Source organism: Coturnix japonica, chromosome 11 (assembly GCF_054131305.1).
Source record: "Coturnix japonica strain WE chromosome 11, WE-NBRP24, whole genome shotgun sequence".
Lineage (NCBI taxonomy): Eukaryota > Metazoa > Chordata > Aves > Galliformes > Phasianidae > Coturnix > Coturnix japonica.
This window is the reverse complement of record NC_140673.1, coordinates 4,674,703-4,698,676: the sequence shown is the minus strand read 5'-3', so window position 1 is coordinate 4,698,676 and position 23,974 is coordinate 4,674,703. Positions and strand designations below refer to the sequence as shown.

At 50.4% G+C, this 23,974-nt stretch overlaps 1 protein-coding gene across 4 annotated transcripts; it reads right to left on the bottom strand.

The window, feature by feature from the left end:
• Positions 1-264: 264 nt before the first annotated feature.
• Positions 265-23,107, bottom strand: RXRG (retinoid X receptor gamma). 4 transcript variants are annotated; one of them, XM_015869816.3, is made up of 10 exons: positions 22,883-23,107; positions 7,237-7,496; positions 5,228-5,372; positions 4,519-4,698; positions 2,949-3,109; positions 2,646-2,775; positions 2,250-2,382; positions 1,413-1,504; positions 1,226-1,331; positions 265-659 (listed from the first exon to the last, which is right to left on the bottom strand). In XM_015869816.3, the coding sequence occupies exons 1-10, from the start codon at positions 23,061-23,063 to the stop codon at positions 512-514; spliced, it is 1,536 nt and encodes a 511-aa protein (XP_015725302.2). In that variant the 5' UTR covers positions 23,064-23,107; the 3' UTR covers positions 265-511. The 4 variants fall into 4 exon arrangements, with proteins under 4 accessions (XP_015725302.2, XP_085368125.1, XP_085368128.1 ...); XM_085511999.1 differs by lacking the exon at positions 22,883-23,107 and adding an exon at positions 18,911-18,927; XM_085512002.1 differs by lacking the exon at positions 22,883-23,107 and adding an exon at positions 16,489-16,506.
• Positions 23,108-23,974: the final 867 nt, after the last annotated feature.

Sequence of the window (23,974 nt, the reverse complement as noted above, 5' to 3'; positions counted from 1 at the left end):
AAACCCAAGCTAATGTTGTAACAACCCCTAAAACACTGTGGTTTGTAAACCAGCCTGGTGCTCTCTAAAGTTGAATTTATGAGCCTGTTTGAAATGTTGTCCACCTCTCCATCCCAACCACTGCATCCCTGGGTTACTTCTCCCTTCAGCTGCACTACCACATCCCTGTGGGCCCTGCATCCCACTCAGCACTGCCTCCCCAGAACCACGACCACAACAACGCAGGACACCGCTCTGTGGGCTCCAACCAGCATCTCTCACATATTATGTTTTTGTCGGCTTTTATTGAGAGTGAAAAAATAATTTAAAGCAATTATCTGTACAGGGAGGTGTGTGGTTAGCTGGGCAGAGGGTCTGCAACCCCACCGGGGAGGGTTAGAGGGGACGATTTACAGCTGTACAAAGACACAACAATCCCACCAAGGAGGAGCAGAGGGTGGAGGGCAGCTCTTGCAGCCTGGAGAGGAGGGGTGGGAGCTGTGTGGGGATATGGTGGGGGGGGACTGGACCCTCAAGTGACCTGCAGGGGTGTCTCCAGCATCTCCATGAGGAAGGTGTCAATGGGGGTGTCTCCAATCAACTTGAAGAAGAAGAGGTGCTCCAGGCACTTCAGCCCGATGGACCGTAGTGCTGGCAGGCGCAGGAGGAGTTTGGCAAACCTGGAAGGGGGAGAACAGGCAGAGGAGTGAGGGAAGCACTGGCTGAGCACTGCCACCTGTGTCTGAGCCTGAGCTGAGGAGGGCAGAGCTCAGATCTTCCCGCTGCCTTGAGGAGTCACCAATCTTAAAGCTCAGGGCATGTTAAAGTGGGCGGGGAGGGGAAAAGAGGAAAGGGGTGGAGGAATTTTGTATCTGTAAGTTTCAAAGATTAAAAAAAAAAAAAAAAAAAGCCCGGCTTCTCCCTAAAGCAAAGGCTCGAAGCGATGACTTGCATCTCCTCTCTGCCATTGCAACCATTCATGGAACACCCCTCCTGGTTCAGGGCTGCGGGGAGGGCTGCCCTCTCGTCTCGCCCCGCACCTCCGAGGATGCTGAGGCTGCACCCGGCGGCCCCGGGGCCGGAGCGCGGCATTGCGGCACGGCAGCCAGCAGAGGGTGAACTTGCACCGGGATGGGAGGGATCCGCCGCCATCCCAAACGCAGCGGTCCGGCAGCGGGGTTTGCTTTTGTATTGCGGACCTTTATAGCTGGGATAAACCCAGCCCCAGGACGGAGGGGACACTCACCGCCCCGGCTGCTCGGGGTACTTCTGCTTCGTGTAGGCTTCCAATGTGGCGTAGACCTTCTCCCGCAGAGACTCCACTTCGGAGGGGCTGGACAGGCCCTTGGCGTCTGGACAAGAGAGTCAGTGGCAGGTATCCAGCGGCACGCAGGGGAGAGGTGGTGATGCTGCGTGACAGCTCCGCAACTTACCTGGGTTGAAGAGGACGATGGCTCGCAGGCACCCCAGCTCCGACTTATCCATCTGCATGTCCTTCATTTTGGACACCAGCTCTGTCAAAACTCTGCTTGTGGGGGACACGAGTGGGCAGACAGTCAGAAATGGGGGCTGAAATAATCCAGAATGGGCACTGAGAATCCCCCCCAGCCCCTCTTCTAAGGGAGAGGTGGCTATAAGGGGCAGCCATCAACACACTGCTTTTTTCTATGAGCACCAGCAGGACCCAGGGGCAGGAGCATTAAGTTTACTTCTGTTCTTGCTCTGGTTTGCACAAGGGCTCTGTGCTCTGCTGGAATTATGACGAACAGTTTGTGTTTGAGGAAAACTACATGGATGTTCCAATACACTGCACTCTGCATGCCACTTATGTATGGGTGGCAACACCACATCCTGCTGGGCTGGCAGTAGACGTGGCACAGACAGTACAAATGTGGCTGTTACATGAGCAGAAACTGCAAGCTGGGGCTTAAGGCTCTGCCAGCTAAAGCTCTGCTGATCAGTATTAGCTCTAGATCCAGTTATGGCAAAAGCTTCAAAGGGAGGACAGAGAAGCAGCCTCCCCCTGTACAAACACACCCACCTACAGAGATGCTTCTGCAGCTACAAATCCCTTTCAAGGTGTTTTCATCACATGCTGTTGTGTTTTTCTTAAGCCAGTCAAATGTCACCTAATTTTGCCCCAAATTATCATGGGTTTGCTTTAGTTCCCAATAGAACAATAGAATATCCCAAGCTGGAAGGGTTAATTGATTCCCTTTCAGTGAGGACAGAGCAGCCCTGCTGCTGGGGATGACAAACTGGCCACATACCTGTCAAAGATGGAGCCCACGCCCGCACTGTGAGCACTGCTGCGGTGCACGTGTAAGCCTGTGGCCAGCAGGATGCCATCCTGCACTGACACAGAGCGATGGGAGAAGGATGCAATGAGCAGCTCGTTCCAACCTGTGAGTGGGAGGTGTGTGGGATAAGGAGGGCAGCTGGCAGCCAAGCATCATTCCCATACAGAGCAGGGATTTCTGCTCTCTGTTTTGACATCAGATTCCCAGCATCCCATCTACACCCTCTGCCAAGCACTTATCTTGGCCTGGGACAAACCAGCCCCAACAACAGGGACAGATCAGCTCGGGGTGTCCCATTCCCCACAAACACACAACCCAGAGAAGGGATGGGGATAGCAGGAAAAGGCCGCAGGTTGGGGACATTACCTGCCCGCAGGAGAATGACTTGGTCCTCCAGGGTCAGGTCAGAGAAGTGGGGGATGCGCTTGGCCCACTCGACGAGGGTGAAGAGCTGCTTGTCAGCAGCATGGCAGATGTTGGTGACAGGGTCATTTGTCTATGGGAACAGCGACATTGGGTGGAAGAGGGGAGAATTCATCAATGTAAAATCAATGATAGTCACCACCCGCACTGCACACAGCTCGCATAGGGTTTGTCCCTTCAAACCACATCCCGAATGCTCGCATCCCAAGCTGTGTGACATTACTGACACCACACAGTGCCCCTTACTGAGCTCTCTGTGTTCACATCACTGTATGCCTCAGTCTTGGGTTCGACTGCCAGCTCAGCTTCCAGGATCCTCTCCACAGGCATGTCCTCACTGCCGCCACTCGTGGACTCAGCTTCATTCTCACTGCGCTCCCTGCTCCGCTGCCTCTCCTCCTGCACAGCTAAGGGACAAAAAAGCAGCTCTTTACACCCAGGCAACACTCAGCTGCTTACTGAGCATTTGTTGACGAACTCTCTTGGTAGGGAGAAAATAAATAGACACTTCTGATGTAGGTCCAACCAAAGCGCTATCACCACCCTGCCCTCATCACTCTCCAATAACTTTGGGGTTGCTGCAGACTGGTGGTCTCCAAGCTTGAGTGCTGACCTCCAAACTCCAGCAGAGAGGAAGGAGGAGGTAATACCTCCAGGTGGCAGCCTGGGCTCGGTGGTCACCAGCTGCTAGAGAGACCTCATCTCCCAGCCACTAAGGTTTGCTGCATGCCCAATTCCTGAGCCAAGCTGGGGCCCCCACATCTGTAAGGGCATGGATTGATGTAAGGAGCTCCTCCTGCTGCAAGCTTGGAGCTCTCCCACTCTTCTACCATTTCCCAAGATATTTGCTGATGGGTGAAATATCAGTTATTCACCCCCAGGGCTGCTGGGCGTGTGAAGGACAGGTCAGTGTAGGATGTGTACGCACAGCATGCCAAGTCTTATGCCCATAACAGGTCCTGGGTGTACAATTTTGTATTGGCAATCCCATAAGGAAATCCTGCTTTAGGAGAAAGGTAAGGCAAGTGACCAGCAGGTGTCACATCAGTTTAGCTCGTTGTTGGGGAGAAGAGACCCAACAGAGCAGAGCAGCCCTACCAGCCTGCATCGCTGCCCCAGTATGACCACATAGCATCATCCAGGGTGCCAGAATGCAGCATAAGCATAAGGAAAGGTGGGGGGCTGGGCTAGTCATGGGTAGTGACCTGTAGGCATTTATACACACTAAGTGATAAAGGTTCTGGGAAGAAGTTGGATGCAAAGCCGGCCCCTGTTATGCAAATGTTGGGGTTTTTTGTTGAACAACTTAATGACTACCCCCCCCCCAACCTTGAGCAGTCAGCAGTTGGAGGAGTGGGGAAGGCATTTCCATGAAAACAAGGGGATTAAAGTCCAATCAGAGGAGGACAGAGGATGCTGAAGAAGGGACCAGCTCTGCAAACCTCCAACAAGCCCTAAGGCTGCCTGACAGCTCAATCCTCATTTTCTCAGTTAGATAACTGCTGCTGGGAGGAGGATGTTATACCCCCCAGCACAGGTTTGTCCTCTCACTGCCCACCAGCAGCCTGGGGTTTGCATTTTCATGCTCTGTGAAGGGAAGTCTCATCGACTCTGTGGTCCTCCAAACCACTTTGCACCTGGCAGGAAGGGAGAGCTGTGCTTGAGATTGGGTTTTTTGATCAAAGGTCTTACACAACTCCCCCACTTCCCTCAGCGCTTGGGGCAGCACAGCACTGACCATGCTACAGGGAATGGGACGAAGCATCACAGCTGCATGGCCAGAGCACACACATAAAGTCTCCAAGGCCGTGTGTACCTTCCCTCTTCATCCCCATGGCGAGGCACTTCTGATAGCGGCAGTACTGGCAGCGGTTGCGTTGGCGCTTATCGATGAGGCAGTCCTTGTTGTCACGGCAGGTGTAGATCAGGTCCTTCCGGATGGTCCTCTTAAAGAAGCCCTTGCAGCCCTCACAGCTGTACACCCCGTAGTGCTTCCCTAGGGAGGTGAGGGCAGGCTGTCAGTGTGGGCGAGCTCAGACCAACCCCAGAGGTGAAGGAAGAGCCTGCAGGGAGTTGCCTTAATAGGGCTGGCTTGTCAAGGAGAATAGGGTGCTGTTGTGCTACCACTTTCTCATTATAAGGAGGGACCACATGTGTCTGCATCCCAGCAGAGGTATGTGGAGCCATGATTGGGGTGTACTGACATGGTGGGGTTTGCCAGGCTCAGCCAGGCTGCAGGACTCTGGGTAGGAGGAATAACCTAGGCACGGCTACAGAGCAGCTAACACAGAGCACAGGTAAACAGGAATATGGTGATTTGCATGGTTCACCTTTGTTAAAGGGGGACAAGGTATAAAATGATATGATACCTAGAGAAGAGTCTGCACTTAGGTAAACCAGTCCCAGCCATGAACCCTGTGATACTGGCACAACCTCAGCCATAACATTCACTGCTGTGCAAGCCTTCAGGGCATCAGGGCAGCTGTCATTGCACAAAGCCCTCTCTGAGGAAGGAAGCCTCCTACCTGAGGACCTGTCCCCACAGATGGCACAGATGTGTTTGGCTAAAGAACCTGGGCTTGTGGATGGATAATTCATGTTGCCGATCCCTGGCAGACCTGGCAAGGGCTTGATGTCCTCTGAGCTGCTGACATTGCTGAGAACATTGAGCTGCAGGAGGAGAAGACAAAGAGATGGCTTAGCTCTGTACCCCAGGGAAACCATCCCCAAACTGAGTTGAGTGTTTCCTCATTGCCCAGACTGGACTCATCCCAAAGCTCACCCTTAGCCCATGGGCAGACCAACATCCTCTAGTGAATCCAACTGGAGGGATTAAAGCAGAAGCTGGGTAGCAGAAATCAACCCCTATCCCACCCTGATGTTGTAAGCAAAAGGCAGGGCTAAGCAGAGCTGGAAAAGGGTGGGCAGCAACCCTCAGCTGCTCAGTTACAGCCCCTGAACAACAGCACTTGTCCTGCCTCCTTCACTGGGGGATGCTGGTCACCAGCTGCCTGTGGCTTACGAGGTACAAATCTGCATGAAAACATGGCAATCCCAGTCCCTCCCTGGGACTCAAGTTTCCAAACTCATTCACAAGCTGGAGAATAGAGAAGATTTGGGGTTACCAGATTTGCGAAGGGAGCAAGCAGGACATCTAAAACAAGCTGCAATGAGATGCAGTCCAACAGCCCAGAGCTCCCAGCTGAGATCCCCAGGAGCTGCTCTCGGCTGCTGCAAGTTACAAGTTGCAAACTGACATCGATCAGAGACCAAAGGCTGACGTTGCCTGGTGCTTCCTTTGATAACTGTTTGCTTTAGAGCTGCTGTCAGCAGGGCAGTGAGGATGAAGGGCCATTGAGCAGCTCTTGTCACAAGCTGCCTGAGCAGAACAACATCTCTCCAAAACCACCATCAGCTCATCCTTCCCACCACCAACTCAACTCCTTCCTTCCCTTCAAGCATGCAGCCTCCTTTGGTACTTTGCAAACTTCTTGCCAAGATGCTGAGCCAGGAGGAACTTTTTGTGGTTTAAAATGTTACCCAGAGCTCAGTTATCACCTTTCTTTTCTCTCTGCTGCACTTGCAGACAATAACAGCATACACGCAGGCAGAGAAGTGGGACAGTTTTAGCCGTCAGTGTCTAGGAGCTTTGGCTCCTGCAGGTTAAGTGCAATCATGTATGATATTTGGGACAACTGCTTGAACCCAAGTCCATTAGCAGCCTCCCTGCCAAATCCCCAAAGCCCAGCTGTCTCCTTGCATTAGAGACAAAGTGAGTAAAACACTCCTCAGAGCTGGTAACATGGGGAAACTCCTGGACTGGGGAAAACTGCTTCCTGGAGCATCCCCAGACCCAAAGGAAAAGGTTTTCATGCAGCCAGCATTGCCACCAGCTCCACCACCATCAAGCACCTGCCTGGCATGCCATGGGCTATAAGAATTGTCTAGTCAATGAGAAATAGCTGGGTGGCGTGAGGGTCCTTGCCCTGCACAAGCACCCTAAGAGCCCCCAATCTATCCCTGGGGGGACACAGACTCCAGCCCCAGGGATCCCCCTTTGCCTGGATAGGAACCTCAGCCCTTGAGCGAGCTCAGGCAGTAAGGACAGGAGCATTTCATTTTTCTTCAGGGAAAATCTACATGCAGCACAGAGTATGTGGCTGGCATTTAGCATTAACATTTGTCTCCCTAGAAGGTCTGCATCCTTTCCATATAATGAAACATAGCAGATACCCTTTTACTGGAGGAATGGGAATGACTATTTCCTATTGTACTGTACATGTATTTCAATAATTACCCATATGGCCATAGATGCAGCAGAGGGGATTGCCTCTATAGTAAGGTAAGATGTGGGAATCATCTCCTCCTGCCCCCACTGAGATATACAGGCATGTATCTTCTGTGTCAAGGTGATTTAATCAGGAAGATTCACATGCTGCTCCCCACCAGCCAGCTCACACCCTTCAGTTTCAGTCTTCACCCGGCTTCTGAGCACCAGGAACTGGGGATGAAGCCAGCATGCCCATCTACCTACCTGTGGGCTGTGGGTCACAAAGTTCATGCCTGGGGCTGAGGAGGACAGAGAGACAGGATGCGAGCCAATGGAGGATGCAATGACCCTGTAGGGTGAGCCCAATGCATTCACTGGAGACCCAATGGTGTTCATGGGGGATGGCAGCGCCCGGGAGGCATTTGTGGGGGCCTCGAGGTAGTTGTGGTGTCCGTCCACTGTGCTCCCCACAGACAGGCTGGATGATGGGCTCACAGACGTGGAGCTGGCATGAACAGGGGAATCTACAGGGAGAGATGAGATATAGTTGAATGCGCTTGCCTGTATAACAGGTCTGTTGCCCTGCCTTGTTTGTGTCAGCTTAGATGCTGGCCAAGCAAACATGCCTTATTGTATAAATGGAAAGAGCAAAACATTGTTTATGGTACAGGAAATAAGGTTACCTACAGCAACAAAACATATTATGAAGATAATGTTTAACAATCAAATCTTCTCGCGTTGTGTTGGTGCCTTAGCTGACTTGGAAGAAGACATTGCTGCTTGCCTGCCTCAGGCTGACTTTCTATTCCCTAAGGTCTCACATTTGCTGTTCAAACCAGCTGTGGAGACAGAGCATTTTTGAAGCCAAGAAATCCCCAACAGCCAGGCACCCCCTGCAAGTCTCTGTGCTTTGCAATGAGCCTTCACTTCCCATGATGGCTCATCTTCCTCTCCCCAAGGCTCAGCTCTTCCCTTCCCACCCACATACCTCTCCACCATGCTATTTCATGCATTCCTCCAATTCCAGTTCAAGAAGTGTGAGTCAAAAAACTCAGCTCCGTGGGATCCATCTTCCATCTTCAGAGATTGTTTTGACACCAAATACCAATCTCAAAGGGTCCAGCTGCATTTCAAGGATATATGCACAACCTTTTTCCCCCTTTCCCTAGATTATCAACCCTAGTAAGCAATAGCTTTCATTAACATTTAAACGAGCCATTGTTTCTCTACTGGCTTTTCAACACAGGAGACCATTCTCTAGAGCAGCAAAGGAAAGGTGTTGTGTGGCAGTGTCACATAGTTGGTTGTCCATAGCTGGCAAAGAGGATGCTTGTTCCCATTGTGGCTGCAGTGAGGTAGAGGTTTGGTGTTGAGTTGCTGTTGGTTTGTTTTTTTTTCCTCCCCATCCTTTTAACATTATTGCAAAGTTATTTACGTGACAGTGTTTGTTATTTTACCTGAAGTAACAATCAAATCTGATTCAAAGGGAAGATGCACAATAAAGACGGGAAAAGGTCAGCTTGCTGAATAACATTAAAGACATTTGTCAGAGTCAAGGAAGACTCGATCTGCTGTTATCAACCCACTTCAGACTTAATTCTGCAGAGGGTGGGGGAGAAAAGGTCTTTGTCAATTCTTGCTTTGGCTTTTGGATCAATTCTCCCAGTGGAAAGCAATGTGCAGCAAGAAGAAGCCAGCACGACAATAGCAGCAGAAGCCCTTGAAGCAGTACCTGGGCACAGGGCTCCCTCTTACTGCTGGAGGGCCCTTCCCAGCATCGATACACAAGCTTATAAGTAAACTGCTTTTCATATTGCTTCAAACAGCAAGATACTTTTCAGAACTCTTCAGCTTGGGAAATCAGCCACTAAAAGAGAGATGGTCTTCCACACCAGAATAGTTAAGGAGAAGAGGGACGATTCACCATCCTTTTTCATAACACAGAAAAGGGTATTTTCAAAGTATCACGTATAAAATTTAAGCCACTAAGAAAAGACTGACAGGAAATGTATTTCACCTGTTCATGTTTACACCAGACCTAAGAGAAACACTGATCTTTATTAGAAAGGCTCCAAGCTGTAGGAAGATGCAAAGGAAGGCTTTCAGTCAAAGAAGAAGACTGCTTTCTAGAGCCAGCCCCATGGAGTGCTTGTGTCCATGGCAAGAGTGCCATGGCCAGCGACACCCCCAAATGCAATACATTTGTTCCCACACTGACCATGCTGTCCTGCTGAAGCTGGGGCAAATACATTGGCCAGAGCCATCAGTTTCCAGATACAAATATTTGCATCTGACCATAATAAATTGCAATACAAATCCTACTCAAAAATCAAAGCAGTGGTCTGGGATTTTCTTTGACTTTCAACCCAGGTAACATTTACACAGGCCACGGTGGGCCTGCAGCCTGCCCATCAGGTAATGCAAGGTGACATGCAGTGCCAGGGACTCAGCTGGCTGTAGTGGGGCCCTGAGGAGCAGAGAGCAGCCCTGCATCAGGGGGAGAGGAGATATGCAAGGACACTGCTCAGCTTTGATTCCTTACTTCTTCCACCACTGCAAAACCCTGGCTGAGGGAGGGAGCTTAGCATGAACAGACTCATAGAACTGGGAATATAGAAATGCTGTCTCCATCACCACAGAGGTGCAGATGCAGAGCCCCGAAATCAGTGCTCAGCAACCTGGGCTGGGAGAACGCTGCTCCGCAACCAACACCAGCTCAATGAAGCCAGCCTGGACCATCTGGGCTGTGAGCACTTCCAAGGGGAAAGCTGGACCACGTCTGGAAGGAAAGATAAGAGCATACAAGTGACCACAAGTGTCTTGGCAAGAGCAGCAGGAATAGAAGTGCCCAGCCTGCTACACGTCAAGATGTCTTGATTTTCACCCAAGAAACAGCAGGAGACACCAATCTCACCAGCTGTGTTTGAGCAAAACGTGGATAGAGAACACAGCCTAGAAACATCCAAGCCTTACACACTAGCTCATAGTCATTGCAGCAGTTGTAAGTTTGCAGTGATTAAAGCCTCTTTAGCTCTAACATCTAGCAAGCCTAGTAGAAAGGTGCCCATGTTAATTAGAGAAAGATCACTGTGTTTATGGTCTAGAATCATAGAATTCTTAAGACTGGAAAAGACCTCCAAGATTATCAAGTCCAATCACAAACCTACCACTGCCATGCCCACTAAGCCATAAAATGACCAAGGCCAGAAAAAGCCACAAAGATCATCTAGTCCAACTATCAATCTATCACCTATGGCACCTGTGGCAATCCTGCCTCCTGAGACCTGCAAATTAATAGCAGGTCCGGGGATGATCATTCTTTCAGTCTTTCCACTTGTTCTTTAGGCATCAGGAGAATCGAGAGGTAGAACAAACTACCTGAATAACAAAGAATATGCCTATGCCTCTGAGGCCCCAGATATGCTCAGAGAGGGATCGTCTCATTGGCATGAAGGATCAGAGGTGTGAGCTGTGCTGCCTCCCCCTCCTCCACAGACCCAAGAACACCAAATAGGGATGTGTAGGGAAGGGCTTCAGCACTGGAACATGGGGTGTAAGGGAGACAGCCTGGCAGGAGGATCGTCCTTGGTGACAACATTCACATACCTGCGAGAAATACTTCTGAAATGAAATGCAGATATGTACCAAGGACTCTCTGTTAGTTGGAATCGAAGCTTTGCTGCTGCAATCGCCTATTTATTTAAAGTATGAAAGTTAATACAAAAAAATACTCAATTTCTGGTGATATTTATAACTGTCCAAGCATGTTTCCCCATGCTAATATCCTGCATAAAGGTTACTGGCTTTATCTGGCTTTTAAGGTTCAGTAACCTTTGTGCTCCCATCTTTTCCTTCCGCTCTGTGAGTCAATAAATAATGCAGCCTTCCCCTGACAGCCAACATCACAGAGGTACACAAAGTTTTGGAGGTAGGTAGAGAGACCTGCAGCAGGGATGTGCAGAAGGCTGGAGAAGAGCATGCAAGATTTTCCCTCTGCTTGTTGGGTGGTGGAAAGAGCTGCCACCATCATACCTGGTTGTAAGTTATATTGCTCCAAGCCAAGGCCACATAAAACCTGGCCTCCAGGGAGCAGTTGGCTGGGAGCACACGAGGCTTTCACCCAGTTTGTTGGGTTGATAGTTGGACTAGATGATCTTACAACTTTTATGATTCTATAGCTGGGCAGACTCCGCATCAGGTGCCACTTTAAGATCTTGGTCTGATTTGATTGAAATCGAACGGTGTGTTCACAGTTCAAGATGCCCAAGGACATTTAGACAACACACACCTGTGGTGTAATCACATGTTCTTCTCCTCCTCGAGAAACCAAGCCAGGGGAAGGAGGGAGCACAACCCACAGATGCCAACACAAGTTTTGCCATGACTTTGATGGGAACCACTCATTGCAGGGTATCTCTCTGCTATGGAAATCTTCCCAGCCAAAAAGAGCCCCTTAGCAACTGCTTGTCAGGTATTTAAAATAAAGATTGCAAGCCTCACTCACCCTAACAAGATATCACATCCCCCAGGTGACCATGGTAGTGCATGAGTGATATAAAAGTCTTCCATTCCCAAAGAAAGAGAAGTCATTGAATTTGAGGCTTTTCTTTATATGATGGTCTGATCAGATTTCCCACCTGACCAAAGGGATCTCCAACACAGATTTCACCAAGGAAAAAGTATGCACATGAATTCCTACAGTGGTCCTTGAGCTCCTGGAGAAGATACAAGTTCCCATCAGAAAGCATCTCAAGGACTGCAGGGTCTGTGGCTCTGTGAAGGCAACTGAGGATGGGTTTTTCCCACTTGCACAACTAAAACGTCTGCATTGGGCTGCAGGAGTTTGCCCAATCACTGGATTTTCTCACATGTTTTCCCATTGGGTCAGAGACCCCTTTGCCACATTCACATAAGGTCTTGAAGGTTCAGACGTGGCAAGCTGTGGCACCTAAAGGAAAAGCAGCCCAGAGGTCCCAAAACCTGGGTCCATCAAAGGTGCCAACCAAACAGGCAGCCCACAGCATGGGTTTTCCTCTACAGCTCTCCCAAGCCACCAAGCAACCCGGTCTAACCCTGCTTTGCCTGGGAGAGCTGACAAGATTGCAGCCAGAGGTGGTGTGGCTGCAGGCCAAGTTACATGAGTACTCATAAAAGAGACTCTGTGGAGGAGCCAAGTTAGTTCTTGTCCCTAACCAACTGTGCCAGAGTGCTCTGAGAGGGGACAAATCAGCACAGCATCTTTCCATGCCCTGGGAATGAGGCACCGGATGAAATGCGTCTTTCTGGAGAAAAAAAACACATTTTGAAGCACTTTCTATGTTCCTAAAACCCAGATTGAGAATGCAAACCCAACTGCTTAGTGTCCTTCTCCCACTTTGGATGTGAGTGTGACTAACCCAAACTAGCACTGCTACTCTGCTCTCCTATGCAGTACTACAGTCAGAGTGTGCTCTTCCTCATTGCAAATTACATGCTTATGAGCAATGTGCGCACATCCATTCTCTGACTCAAATTTGGTCTTTCTAAACCAAGCTAAAATATCAGTTAAATGCACTTTTAAATGAAAGGTAATGTCCTGGCATATCAAACTGTGGCTGCGATGCTGGCTTGGTGCCTTTTTCTCCATTGGTGGAGCAGAAACGCCTCTTACTCCCATGTTCCTCACCCAGCAGCCTCCCAAATGCTCTGCAGAGCACTGTGACCCCTATCCCTACAGGGATCTGTGCCTGATTCCTACAAAGAGCAGTTTGAATGTCTCCTCGTAAATTCGTAATACTCAAGGAATTAAGCACAAATAACACTCCCATTGTTTCACTCCTATTGCAGCAATAGGAGTTTGGCTTTGCTCTTCTTGATCTTTAAGAACACCAGTGAGATCTCTCCAACAAGAAGTCTGTTTACTGCAGCAACGTGCTAAAAACACACTTTAGGAGTCACCATCCCAACAGTAGATGTGGTGCTTAGAGACAAGGCTTAGTGGTAGATTTGGCTATGCTACTATACCAGCAGCTAGGCATTAGAGACCTTTTCCAACCTGAATGATTCTATACCTGTGACTTCTCTGCACATGGAAGATGACTGGAGGTGAGCACAGCAATACTGAGAATTATACATAGTGGGAACAACCCACCTGCAAACCAGCCCCTGCCCAAACCTCATCTTCGGCAGAGAAACATCACCCAGCAACACCCAACAGCCCTTCAAACTAACCCCTCTCCACTCCCCCCAAGCTAGGATAAGAGAAATCACTTCAGATAAAGATAATAAGTGAGCTCTGGAACTGCAGAGCCTTTTCCCTAAGAGTAGTTCTGGTTTCGGCAGTAGGGTCTTGCTGGAGTGGAGGAGACCAATGCTGCTTCCAACCCTGCAAGTGGGCAGAGCCCTGTTGTGTTTGCAGCCTCATTTGGTTGACTTAACACAGCTCCATGAGGGTAGGGCAGCGAGCCGGCACTGGGCACAGAAAGAACCCTCTGTAGGTTGCCTTGAGCCAGGATGGGAGTTATTTTATGTCTAAAAGAGCGTTGGGTGTTTCTTTTCCTCCAATAACCCAATGAATAAAAATGCAATTGGAAAGATGCTTCCTCAGTTAGGTCCTCTCAATCAATAGGTTCAGCTCATCACATAAACGTATCCACTCCATTGAATCACAGCACAACTTGAACCAGCAGCACGCAGGCGCTGGAGGTTACAGCCCCACACACGAGAGGTTAAACACATTTCTAAACTCGCTTTATCCCCGTGCTCGCACCGCGGGATCAGTTTCTCCATCTCACCCCGCAGGCACCGGTTGCAAACGCAAGGAAAATACTCACTGCCAAAGCCCGGAGGAAACTTAATGAAGTGAGGATAATTCCCATACATGTTTAATCTTCAGTTCATCTCTCGTCTTTCAGAACACGACCGTCTCCTCTCACTTCAAAGCTGCCCGGAGCGCGGTGCTGCCCGGCCGGGTCGGGGCACGGCTCTGCGGGGGCTCTCGGAGGGCTGCGGGGCAGCTGCCTCCTCCCTCGGCCCCATCCTTGCTTTGCACAGCTGTCGGTCGGGATGAGACGAGCTCCCGTTCCCAGCAGCTCAGGGACGGCTCCTGCCTTCAGTTAGCAGAGCTCCCTGCGAATTCACGGCGGAGCGTCCCGGTAGCATAACCGCTCGGCTAAGACGCAATCGGATGCATGCTGGCTCTGGTACAGATCACAAATTGGGAGGTGGAGGGGAGGTTAAGTTGTTTAGGGGAGGAGCATCGTGAAGAAGGAGGGGGCTGTTCTGCTTTCCCACCAGTGAAGGCTCGATGTAGACTATTAGTTATGCCGGCCCCAGCCATGTGGAGGTGTTTTCCTGCCACGCAAAGAGGATGCTGTCCGAGTGCTTTGGGAACAGGGTTGTGCAGGCACGGAGCATCGTGCTCCTGCCCCGTGTGAAGCTTCACTCCATCTGCACTCTCAGCATCCAGCTGCAGGGTGCTGGACTGCAGCCACCCCAGGAAACACAGGATGGAGCTGGAAGGAACGAAATAACTTAAAATAAAATCTCATGTGCACTGCATAAAGCATCACATGCAATCAGCAGCTCCCCTGCCACACCAGAGCACTAACACGGGCAGTGCTATGTCCTGCCCTGCAGGGATGCTCCCAGCCCTGCATGTGAGACCCAGAAGGCAGAGGAGCAGTGGGCTACAAGGTGGCTTCTTTCCATCTCCAGATGGAAAATTGGATTTCTCAGCAGGGAAAGCTTTCCTCCATCACTCTGCAACAAGTCTGAGAAACATTTTTTCAATCAAAATAAAACCCACCAACCAACAGTCTGCTTCATCAATGCATTCTTTTTTGTTTGCCCAGGGAAACCGAGGGCTGTGCCCTCACTGCACAGGATGGATCTGGTTGCCCTGGGACTGGGAGGTGTGAGCAACAAAGCTGCTTTGCACTTTAAGCACAACAGCGTGCTGAGTTTAGCAGCAGCGTTAGTTCTTACCCACGGCACAGGATCTCAGCAGCTTTAATTCCGTGCTAATGACATTTTAGTAGGGAATTATTTTTATTGATCTGCCCAGAGTAAAGAGCCTGAGTGCAACACAGCTCAGCCAGCACCCCATCCCTTTTTCCTCCCTTTTTCCTTCCTTCCAGTCTATAAGAAATGAGAAAGAAGACAAAACAGCCCCGAGCTCCTTAAAAAGGCCGCAGTCCCAGGCTGTAAGTGGATTACCTTATTGATTTTTAGCAGATCTGGGTTAGTGAGTGCTTAGTGCTGCAGAACACATGCACACAGATCACCTCCAAAACAAAACCCTCCTCAAGATAAGCAAGCATCAAGCAATTCACTCTGGGGAAGCACATGGGTTTGGGGTAGGGTGAGGCTCCAGCTCTTGTACACAGCTCAGTCTATGACAGGCTCCAAGAACCAGCTCATCCTCTCCCAACAAATAGGATCTCAGCTGAGATGTTACATGGCACCAGGACCTGCTTTGCTCAGATGCCCATCAGTTTTCCATAGTCACTGTACTGCAGCGTGCTGGGACAGCATCTAGAAGATTTAGCACAGCTCTACCCAGCCTTTGAGTCTCTGGAGCCAGGCCCTAAACAGTGGAGGTCCAAAGTGCAATAATTTTATCCCGCTCTGTCTCAGAACCAGGAAAGAAGAGATTAAATATGATTACCATTCTCCAAACACTGGACTGAGACAGGAAACCCCCAGACGTGACCAAGAATCCCATCACTCCCCCATCCCATTTCTGTTTAAAGGAGAAGGCAAACCGTGGTCATACTTACAGCAACAGCAGATGTAAATAAAAAGGCTGCAGCCCTTCTAATTCTACAACTGCACATGCAGCTCTCTCCCATCACAATGCTTTGGAGCTGTAGGCATTCAAAGAAAAGCCATTGCTCACAGATGTGGGTGGCAGAGATGAGGGCTCCTCAGACAGCAGCCAAGGTGCAGCAGGGCCACAGGGCTGGGTATCCCATGAGCTCTCCCCACACAACTCTTGGGGAGGACACACAGATACATCCCCCAGGACAGAACAGGGACTTGAAGTAGAGTTTCTCTAGGCTTATCAATGGAGTGGCCCAGTCTTATCTCTCTGCACTGTACTGGTTGGCGCTGGCACAGAGATATGATCATAAAGGTTGGAAAAGATAGTGCTAAGACCATCTAGTCCAACCATCAGCCCATCACAGAGACATAGATAAGTCAATTCAACCAGTACTATTCTCTGAGAGGCAGGGAGCTTCTGCATCAGCTCTTCCTCTCCCAGCCCTGCCCTCTCACCGCTCCCTCTTGCAAAGCAATAACCGCAGACACCAAGCTAATGAAATTAGCCCTGGAGCCCCACCAGGCTAATGCAATTACCAGCAGCAGCACAGTCCAGCCACAGCACCACCTCACCTGCGGCCACACAGCCCGCCCTCTCCTCCTCCCCAGCTGCCTCCTGCCATGCATCCCCTGCCCACAGGCCAGCACCTGCTGCAGCACAGGGTCAGGAGCACAGCAGGCATCATCCTCAACACCATGCAGGGCACAGCCTACCTTGCAGGAAGCCCTGTCCCATACAGCATCCAAGGGCAGATAATTCCCAGTCTGTTTTAACCTCGAGAGTCGTTCAATTACCAGCACCGTAATGAGGCCCTCAATGCTAATCAGTGGTGTCACCGAATCCTCTTAGGGCTGCCTAAGCACCTCCAGCAGCTTTGTTGGTGTGGGTCCCAGCTGCCCACTCCTCCCAGGAATTACCTCCCCACATGGGTGCTGTTGGACACGGTTGCAGGTGAGATGATCTCAGACTTAGGTGCAGGGTGACAGAGGCACCTGAAGAAGGTTTTGCCCAGCCCAAAGTGCACCCAGAGCCAAACCTGCACTGGAATGGGGAAATATACAGAAATCAGTTTTAAAAAGTGCAATAAACACACAGGTTTCCATCTAACCATCAAGCTAAAAGATGCTCCAAGCAACTTTTTGGCTCCTAAAATCAGCTGGAGAGGACCCCACCATGCTCTGCTCCTCTGCCCTGGCTCTCCTTTGCAGGGTGACACGCAGCTCTCCTCACACATCCGCTCTGACTCAGGCTTTCTGCTCCAACAATGCACTTTTTAATATCATGCAAGGAGCAAAAACAACAGGTCCACTATAATGCGAAGATATCCTGAGGCAGAAAATCCATTCAGAGCCCAGCAAGAGAGAGTCGAGTCAATTAGACACTTTCTAGGGCGTCAAGCTGCCAACAATCCCAGCCTTTGTATGGGGAAGAATCACTGCCTATGTGCTTCCCAACAACCCCCATTGCTGGAGCAGAAAGGTCAGCGGTGGAGCGTCATGGAAAAGCATGCAGCAAAATATTCCTAGGAAGGTGGATGCAAAGAAATTGCCACGTGGATTTTTGCTGTCAAAAGCAGCCATTGCTCCAGGGTTGGGGATTGTGGGGGAAGCGGTGAGTTACCACAGGTGATGGGGAACTTCATACCTTCCTGACACTGTCCTGCAAGAAAACTTTGTTATCAGATTGCTACAGTACTTAGAAATCATTGTCTACGTGCAAGCCCCGCTTCAGTCCTTCTCAACACTTGATGTGAAGCTTCTGGTGTGAAGGTTCTGGGGCACTGCTGGCCTGCATGAGGCCACGAAGGGTTCCCACCTGCATCCCCTGGGGCACACATCACAGCCCCAGTGCAGCCAGGGGCTTTGTTTGCTGTTCTCACTCCGTGCATCCCCACATCCGTGCTTTTACATTTCCTCCTGCCTCAGCAAGTGCAAAACTCCAGAGACAACCTGTCAATCTCCATCACATCTGGCTGCCTCACATGGTCTATTTATACCAGCCAGGCAAACATGGATCTTCGAGTTCAAGGTAACAGGGGTTATTTCTGCTCTGAGCAGCTACTTTCTCAGGGAAGGAAGGGTTGGAGGCATCCAAGAGGAATAGCATCATGTTAGGGGCTGGCAGCCATACTTCTCTGGCTGAGGGCAAAGTAGCCATCACCCCCCACAACCTCATTCCCAAGGACCCAGCCACAGCAGGCAGGATCTGAAGGTTGACATCTACCATAGGACTCCCCATCCCATGCCTTTATGCATCATGCCACAGAGAGGGGAGGCCAACACATCCCACTCTAACCCACACTCTCTCCAAGGCTACAGCACCAGGCTTGCTCACACAGATTCTGTATATTGAGTACTTCTCCTTAACTCTTCTCCAGCAGACCCAGCCTGTTCTTTGAGGAGAAAATCAAATACCACCAGCTTATACATGAGCCTGCATGAAAGAAGGAAGAGGTTTCTCAGTACTTTACTGTCTTCCCTAGTGCATAAAGATCTCACTATTTCTATTATCTCATGTTATTTCTATAATGACAGGGTCTTCCTGGAGACAATTTTTCTGAGCTCTGCTATATTTCAGGCAAACCTTGGAGTGACTTTCCTTTGCTGCAAGAACTCTGATCCAGCACTGCTGACCCACCACTATCAGTATGGCCATCTTGAACACTGGAAGCAATGTGTTCGGGCCACCAAGAAAACAGAAGACAACTGCACTTTTGCCCCACAGCACACCAGCCAACATCAGTCTGATCCCACCAGCCTGCTGTTTGATATTCAGAACACTGAGCTTTGCTTCGCTCTGGCAGATGCACACATCTCTTCTCTGCAGGCCCTTCCCTTGGGACCCCACATTCTGCGCAGCCAGAGGGAGACAAGCACAGCACAGAGCTCAGCCAGAACAGCCCCATGAGATCTGCTCCCCTCAGCAATTCCCTGCTTGCACAGCCAAGGGGCAGGTAAGGAGCCAGCAGCTCTGTGCATCCTTCTCCTTATCAACAGCCTCCATCACCTTTCAAACATATTTTTCCTCCTGAAAGCCACACGTTCCCCCTCAAATAGAAAACCCACTGCTGTTTAAAGACTATAACTCCCCATGCCTCAAAGAAAGGAGCAGCCCTGGATCAAGGTGAGCACAGACCTTGCCAAGCAGAGATCCCAGACAGCACAGCAGCAAAGAGCAAACGTGTGAAGAGTTGGCAGGGACGTGTGCTGATATTTGCTGGCACTGTCCAATAGCTTCTCTCTGTCCCAGAAGAAAGGGAGAGAAGGAAGCAGTGAGTGCCTGCCCACAGCCGCATGCTTTGGCCCAGTCCATTTGAGCAGAAGGAGCAGCAGGAGGAGAGAAGGGGAATGAGCTCACACGGGCACAACCATGCACTCTTGGGTATTTGCACTGTATCCATGTGCACTGACTTTATGAAACTTTCAGCTTGAGTATTAAAGAAAGCTCTGAGGATGACAGAGCAGCTTCTCCAACGCAGAGCCATCTCTGGTAGCCCAGTGCACCCCAGCTGCAAAATCCAGAGATTTTCAACTTTGCAGAGAGTTTTGTTAGTGTCCTGGGTTCTTTGCCACAACTGTTTCCAGCAGATCTAAAGTCTGCATCCCTACCAGTGAACTCACTATCTACACAGCATGGAGTCTGTCCTGTTGGCAGAAACCACAGACGTTCCGTCATGCCATTCCCAAGTGCAGGCTGCGAGTCAGCACTGGGCAAGAGCTGTTTTCACAAAGGAATTTTGACAGCTTTTAAGAGCCAAGCTGTGCCCACACAGAGCAGGCTGCCCTCACAGCCTACCCTGGCTTATTTCACCAGCAGAGCCCTTAAATCACAGCCATCTACACACATAACCTCTAACCCAGGATGACACAGCAGCAAGGGAGGATGAGTGTTGACAAACCCTTAGCCAGGTGAAATGGAAGAGCTGACACCAGTGGACACAGCTCTCCTACAAACATATCTCCCATCAGCAGTAGCCCAGAGCAGCACTCATACCTCTTTTTTGGGTTAAAAAGCCTCAAAGGACGTTCTGGCTCCCAGGAACACAAGCAGAGCAAAACTAGCTCCTTTGCCAGGGCTCCACAGCCCTACTTCTCCTCTAGGAAGCTGCACCTCCCTGTGCATCCCCATCACCTCCAGGCAAGTGATTCCCAAAGCCTTCTCCACCACCTGCAGCCCACCTTGGGAGGCGGCTTTGCTCGCCTCTCTGCTGAGCACCTCATGCAGCATTTTGGCCTGATGAGGACAGCAGTGGGGATGAGAGACCTTTGCTTGACATAGAGACGCAATATGACTGCTCCCTGCCCTCCCAGGCTCCAAAGGGCACCTGGCTCCCCATCCCTGGCTGAGCACGCACAGCTGCCCCAAGGCACCCACAGCCCTGTGCGTGCCAAGACGGCCGGCACATCAGCCTCCATGAGATCACCCTGCCCAGCTCCTGCTCAAGCTGTCAGAGCAGGGATTGTGGCTGGGTACAGACACAGGGACATGTTTTTCCCAGCTGCCCAGCACCACTGAACAGCACATGCATGTTGCCAAGATAAGGCTGCAGAGCTGAGTGGCCAAAGGGTGGTACAGCTGTGGAAGAGCCCAGAACAGTTCCTCCAGCTGCATCTGCTTCTCCCTCAGCATTAATTAGTGCTCTTTTACACCCCCAAGAGCACAAAGAGGGGGACAAAGCCCCCTGCTCCAGGGTCACCCATTGCTTCTGTGGCCTAAAGGGAGCTCATCACAAAGGACAAGGTGGCCCAGCTTGCTTGCAGAACAATTGTCTCCCAACACAACGCCAGCAAACTTCATTTGCAAACCCACCCCAAACACAGCACCAAATGCCCTGCTTTCCTGGCTGCCGTCCCTCTTCACCTTGCATGTGCCTGTAGCAACTTGCTGAGTTACCCACTGCAGCTAAAGCAACAAAGATGCAAAAAAGAAAAAACAAATACAACAAAAAAAGGGCCAAACAAACATGATATTCTGCAGCAATTAGGGCTAAATAGGGAAAAGGGGTGTGGGGAATGAATGGACAATGAGGAGAGCAGGCACGCAGCGGGCTGTGCACAAACTGTCCTTGGGCAGCCAGGTCCGAGCCAGGCAGCCAGGCTGCACGTAAGGAAGTGCAGGCAGATGAAAAGGGGTATTTCAAGAGGCGTAGGGCAGCTCCCACAGGGCCTCCCTGTCTGCTGGGCTCATCACAGAGCACCCAGCATGGAGCAGCTCCTGTTCCCCTCCTCACTGAGTCCTTTTGGGTGGCAGGAGGATGCTGGCAAGCAGCAGTGGGGTCCACTCAGAAAGGAAGGAATCCATTAATCTCCCTGGTAATTACTGCCACATATGGATTTGCACAATTACACTCTGTTAATTGGTTATTACAGGCAAGGCAGGCTGATTGGGCAGAACGACTGTGCTTTAACCCCTTTGCTACCGTCAGCACTGCTCTATCCTCCTGTAACCTTGCTGGCTCCCATGACAAGGTACATACAGCCATAGTGAGATGACCTATACCAGACAATAAAGGTAAAGTCTTCATAAAACCCCAAGATTTCTGTTGCCATATCTCCCCCTCTATCAGGGCTACCTCGCCACCCCTTCATAGGCACCAGAAGCTGTGTGAAAGCCAGGTATTGCTTAGCACAATCAAGAAATGTAGGGGAAAAGTAAAGCCATGCATCAAACAATGCACACAGTGATAACTTGCATCTCAGACTTTGAACAGCCCCAACTAGCAGCTGCAGCAGGAGCAAAGGCAGAAGCCAAGCAGGACCACAGCAAAATCCAACTCCAAGCTTCACCAGCGGGTGGACCACCCCATCCACCAAAAAGGCAGCATCCCTCACAAGTGGTCACAAGCTCAGCTCTGAGGAAGGGAAAGGCAGGTGAGCCCACAGCCATGGAATGCTGCTGATCCCTGCCATAAGCCGGTCTGTGCTGCAAAGTTCAGAGTGAGTCTTCAGAGCTGTCAAAGGGAAGATGGGGCAGAACCCAGAGCCATGCTTAGAAAGGTCATCTGGGAAAAGTCAGCAAGGGAAAGCTGCTTGTGTTATTGACAGATGCAGAGAGGAAGGGGCTGACCCAGGAGTACCTGCCTGGTGGCTTTGGCAGCGCACGCTAGGCTTCAACTCCAGGCAGCTGCAGCCAGCAATGAGCCCTTTGTGGGTCACCTCCTGACAAGAGGCTGGGGACAAAGCCTGGAACTGGCACCAGGCTGCATTTCTTTGTCCCAGGGGATGAGAGCGGGCCAGTGGGATGGAAGCCCTTCTGGATCTTGCAGATCACATCAGCTCACATCAGCTCTTCAGGACTCCGAGCCTCAGATACCTTTCTCTGTCCTCCATGACCATGCACACCTATTTATGCAAGTTTCTTTAAGAAATGGAATTATCCCCATAATACTGGGCTGAAATGAAGCATTCACTGACTGCTGCAGCCATAATTAACTGCCAGGAAAATCGATTCCAGCACTGGTTTACCTGATATACAGGAATCAGCCCAACAATGTATAATCAGATGCTAATCAAATTTAATATTGATATAGGATGATTGAGGTTGGAAAAAGGCCATTAAGATCATCGAGTCCAACCACCAACCTATCACCAGTGTGCCCAACATGTGACATATATTAACTGAGGAGGCAACAAGAGCAGTTGCCATTTTTAATCATGTATGACTTATAAATATGGGTATGGGTCAGTTCAAAACACAAACCAGGTTCAAGCAGAACTGAGATGAATTGGATCAGTTCAACAGTTTTCAGTGTAGTTCTGTCCCACCCCACACATGTACATGTAAGCACGTGCATCTATGCACATACACAGTGAATACTTTTGACAAGAAATCAATATTTATTCAGTAAGAACTTCTGATATGCCGCTCCATTAAAAGAATAAATAGAAATATCTTGACTATGTGTAACCCAGTCATGAGCCAATCCCCAGAATTCCTTTAGTATGAGCCATTGCATCCCTCACCCCTAAGCACAGTCTCCTTTCCAATACCTGGGCTGGGGCATGCCCATGGGGCTGAGCAAGCACTACATCTCTTGGTGTCCCACCACCCCTCTGTATATGTACCCAGTGCACAGTAGTCTCATGTGAGAACAAAACAAGGACTTACAGAAGTGTGGGAAGGAGCCCATCTCCAGGGAATAAGGAGCCTGCATGCCTGGCTGCATTTCCAACCCACGTCCTGTCTCTTCGGAAGACTCAACCATGAAGGGAGCTTTGGGATCAGCTCTCCCATCCACGCCAGGCTTCTGAAGAAGGAGAGGATCAGAGAGAAAGGAGTGCTTGTTCATTGCACAGCAGCATCCTCACGATCTGTCCCAAGTTACAAATTTACTTCCCAGACCTTGACCAGAGCTGGGGTTTCCTGTGTTTGCTCTTTGGGCTCCTGTCCTTTCGAGGTGTTGCAATGCTGGGGGGAGGGCTGGCCACAAGGACTAGATGATTGTAGAGGTCTTTTACAATCTTTATAATTCTAACCCTGGCTCCTGATGGAACCAAACCATGCAAAACATCAGTCCTCCCGTCACAAGCACCCTCAGCTCAGCTTTCCTGCTCCTCTCTTGCTTTCTCTCTGCCAGTTGGCCTTTTTCCTCTTGTCTGTGAACATACCTGCTCTACAACAACATCTGCCATTAGGAAGGACATGGTGTTAGCCATATCCTTGCTGGACTCCAGTGGAGACCAAGCAGAGCTGGCTTTGGCCTCAGTGAATCTGTCTCGGTGCCGCAGGGGTAGGTGATGAGGAGAAACATCCTTGTCTGCATATGGGTGACCTGGACAGACCCTTGTCTGCAGTAGGCTTTCAGAAGGCAGTCGGCCTGTGCTGCAACCCATTTGTCTTGTGCTGCAGTCAGACCCCCTGGCTTTGTCCCTGTGCCTGCTTATCTCCATTACACTCAGACCATGCGTGGGCGTCCACCGGCATCTCCCTTCTGTGTTTGGATTTTGCCAGTCCTGATGGAGCTACAAGCAAACAACATTCCTCTCCCTGTCTACACTGATAATCTCAGGAACTCATCTCCTTGCACTCCACTTCAGCCTGTGTCAACATCACTGGGGTTGGGGAGGGCAAGGCTGCACTGCCTGCTGTCCCATCCTGTACTCCATGTGCTACCCAGCCCTGAACAAGCAGGGCTCCTCTGGGGATGAGTCAGACCCACGAGGGGTTTCTGAACATCTCCTTCGCCTGAATTGCTCCATG

Excerpts from the sequence above, each read along its gene's own strand:
- RXRG (XM_015869816.3), bottom strand. The coding sequence starts at position 23,063 with ATGAACAAGCACTCCTTTCTCTCTGATCCTCTCCTTCTTCAGAAGCCT. Across the intron at positions 4,699-5,227 it reads CTGTGGGGACAGGTCCTCAG|GGAAGCACTACGGGGTGTAC; the intron begins GTAGGAGGCTTC and ends TCACCTCCCTAG. Across the intron at positions 1,505-2,249 it reads GTGGGCTCCATCTTTGACAG|AGTTTTGACAGAGCTGGTGT; the intron begins GTATGTGGCCAG and ends CCCCACAAGCAG.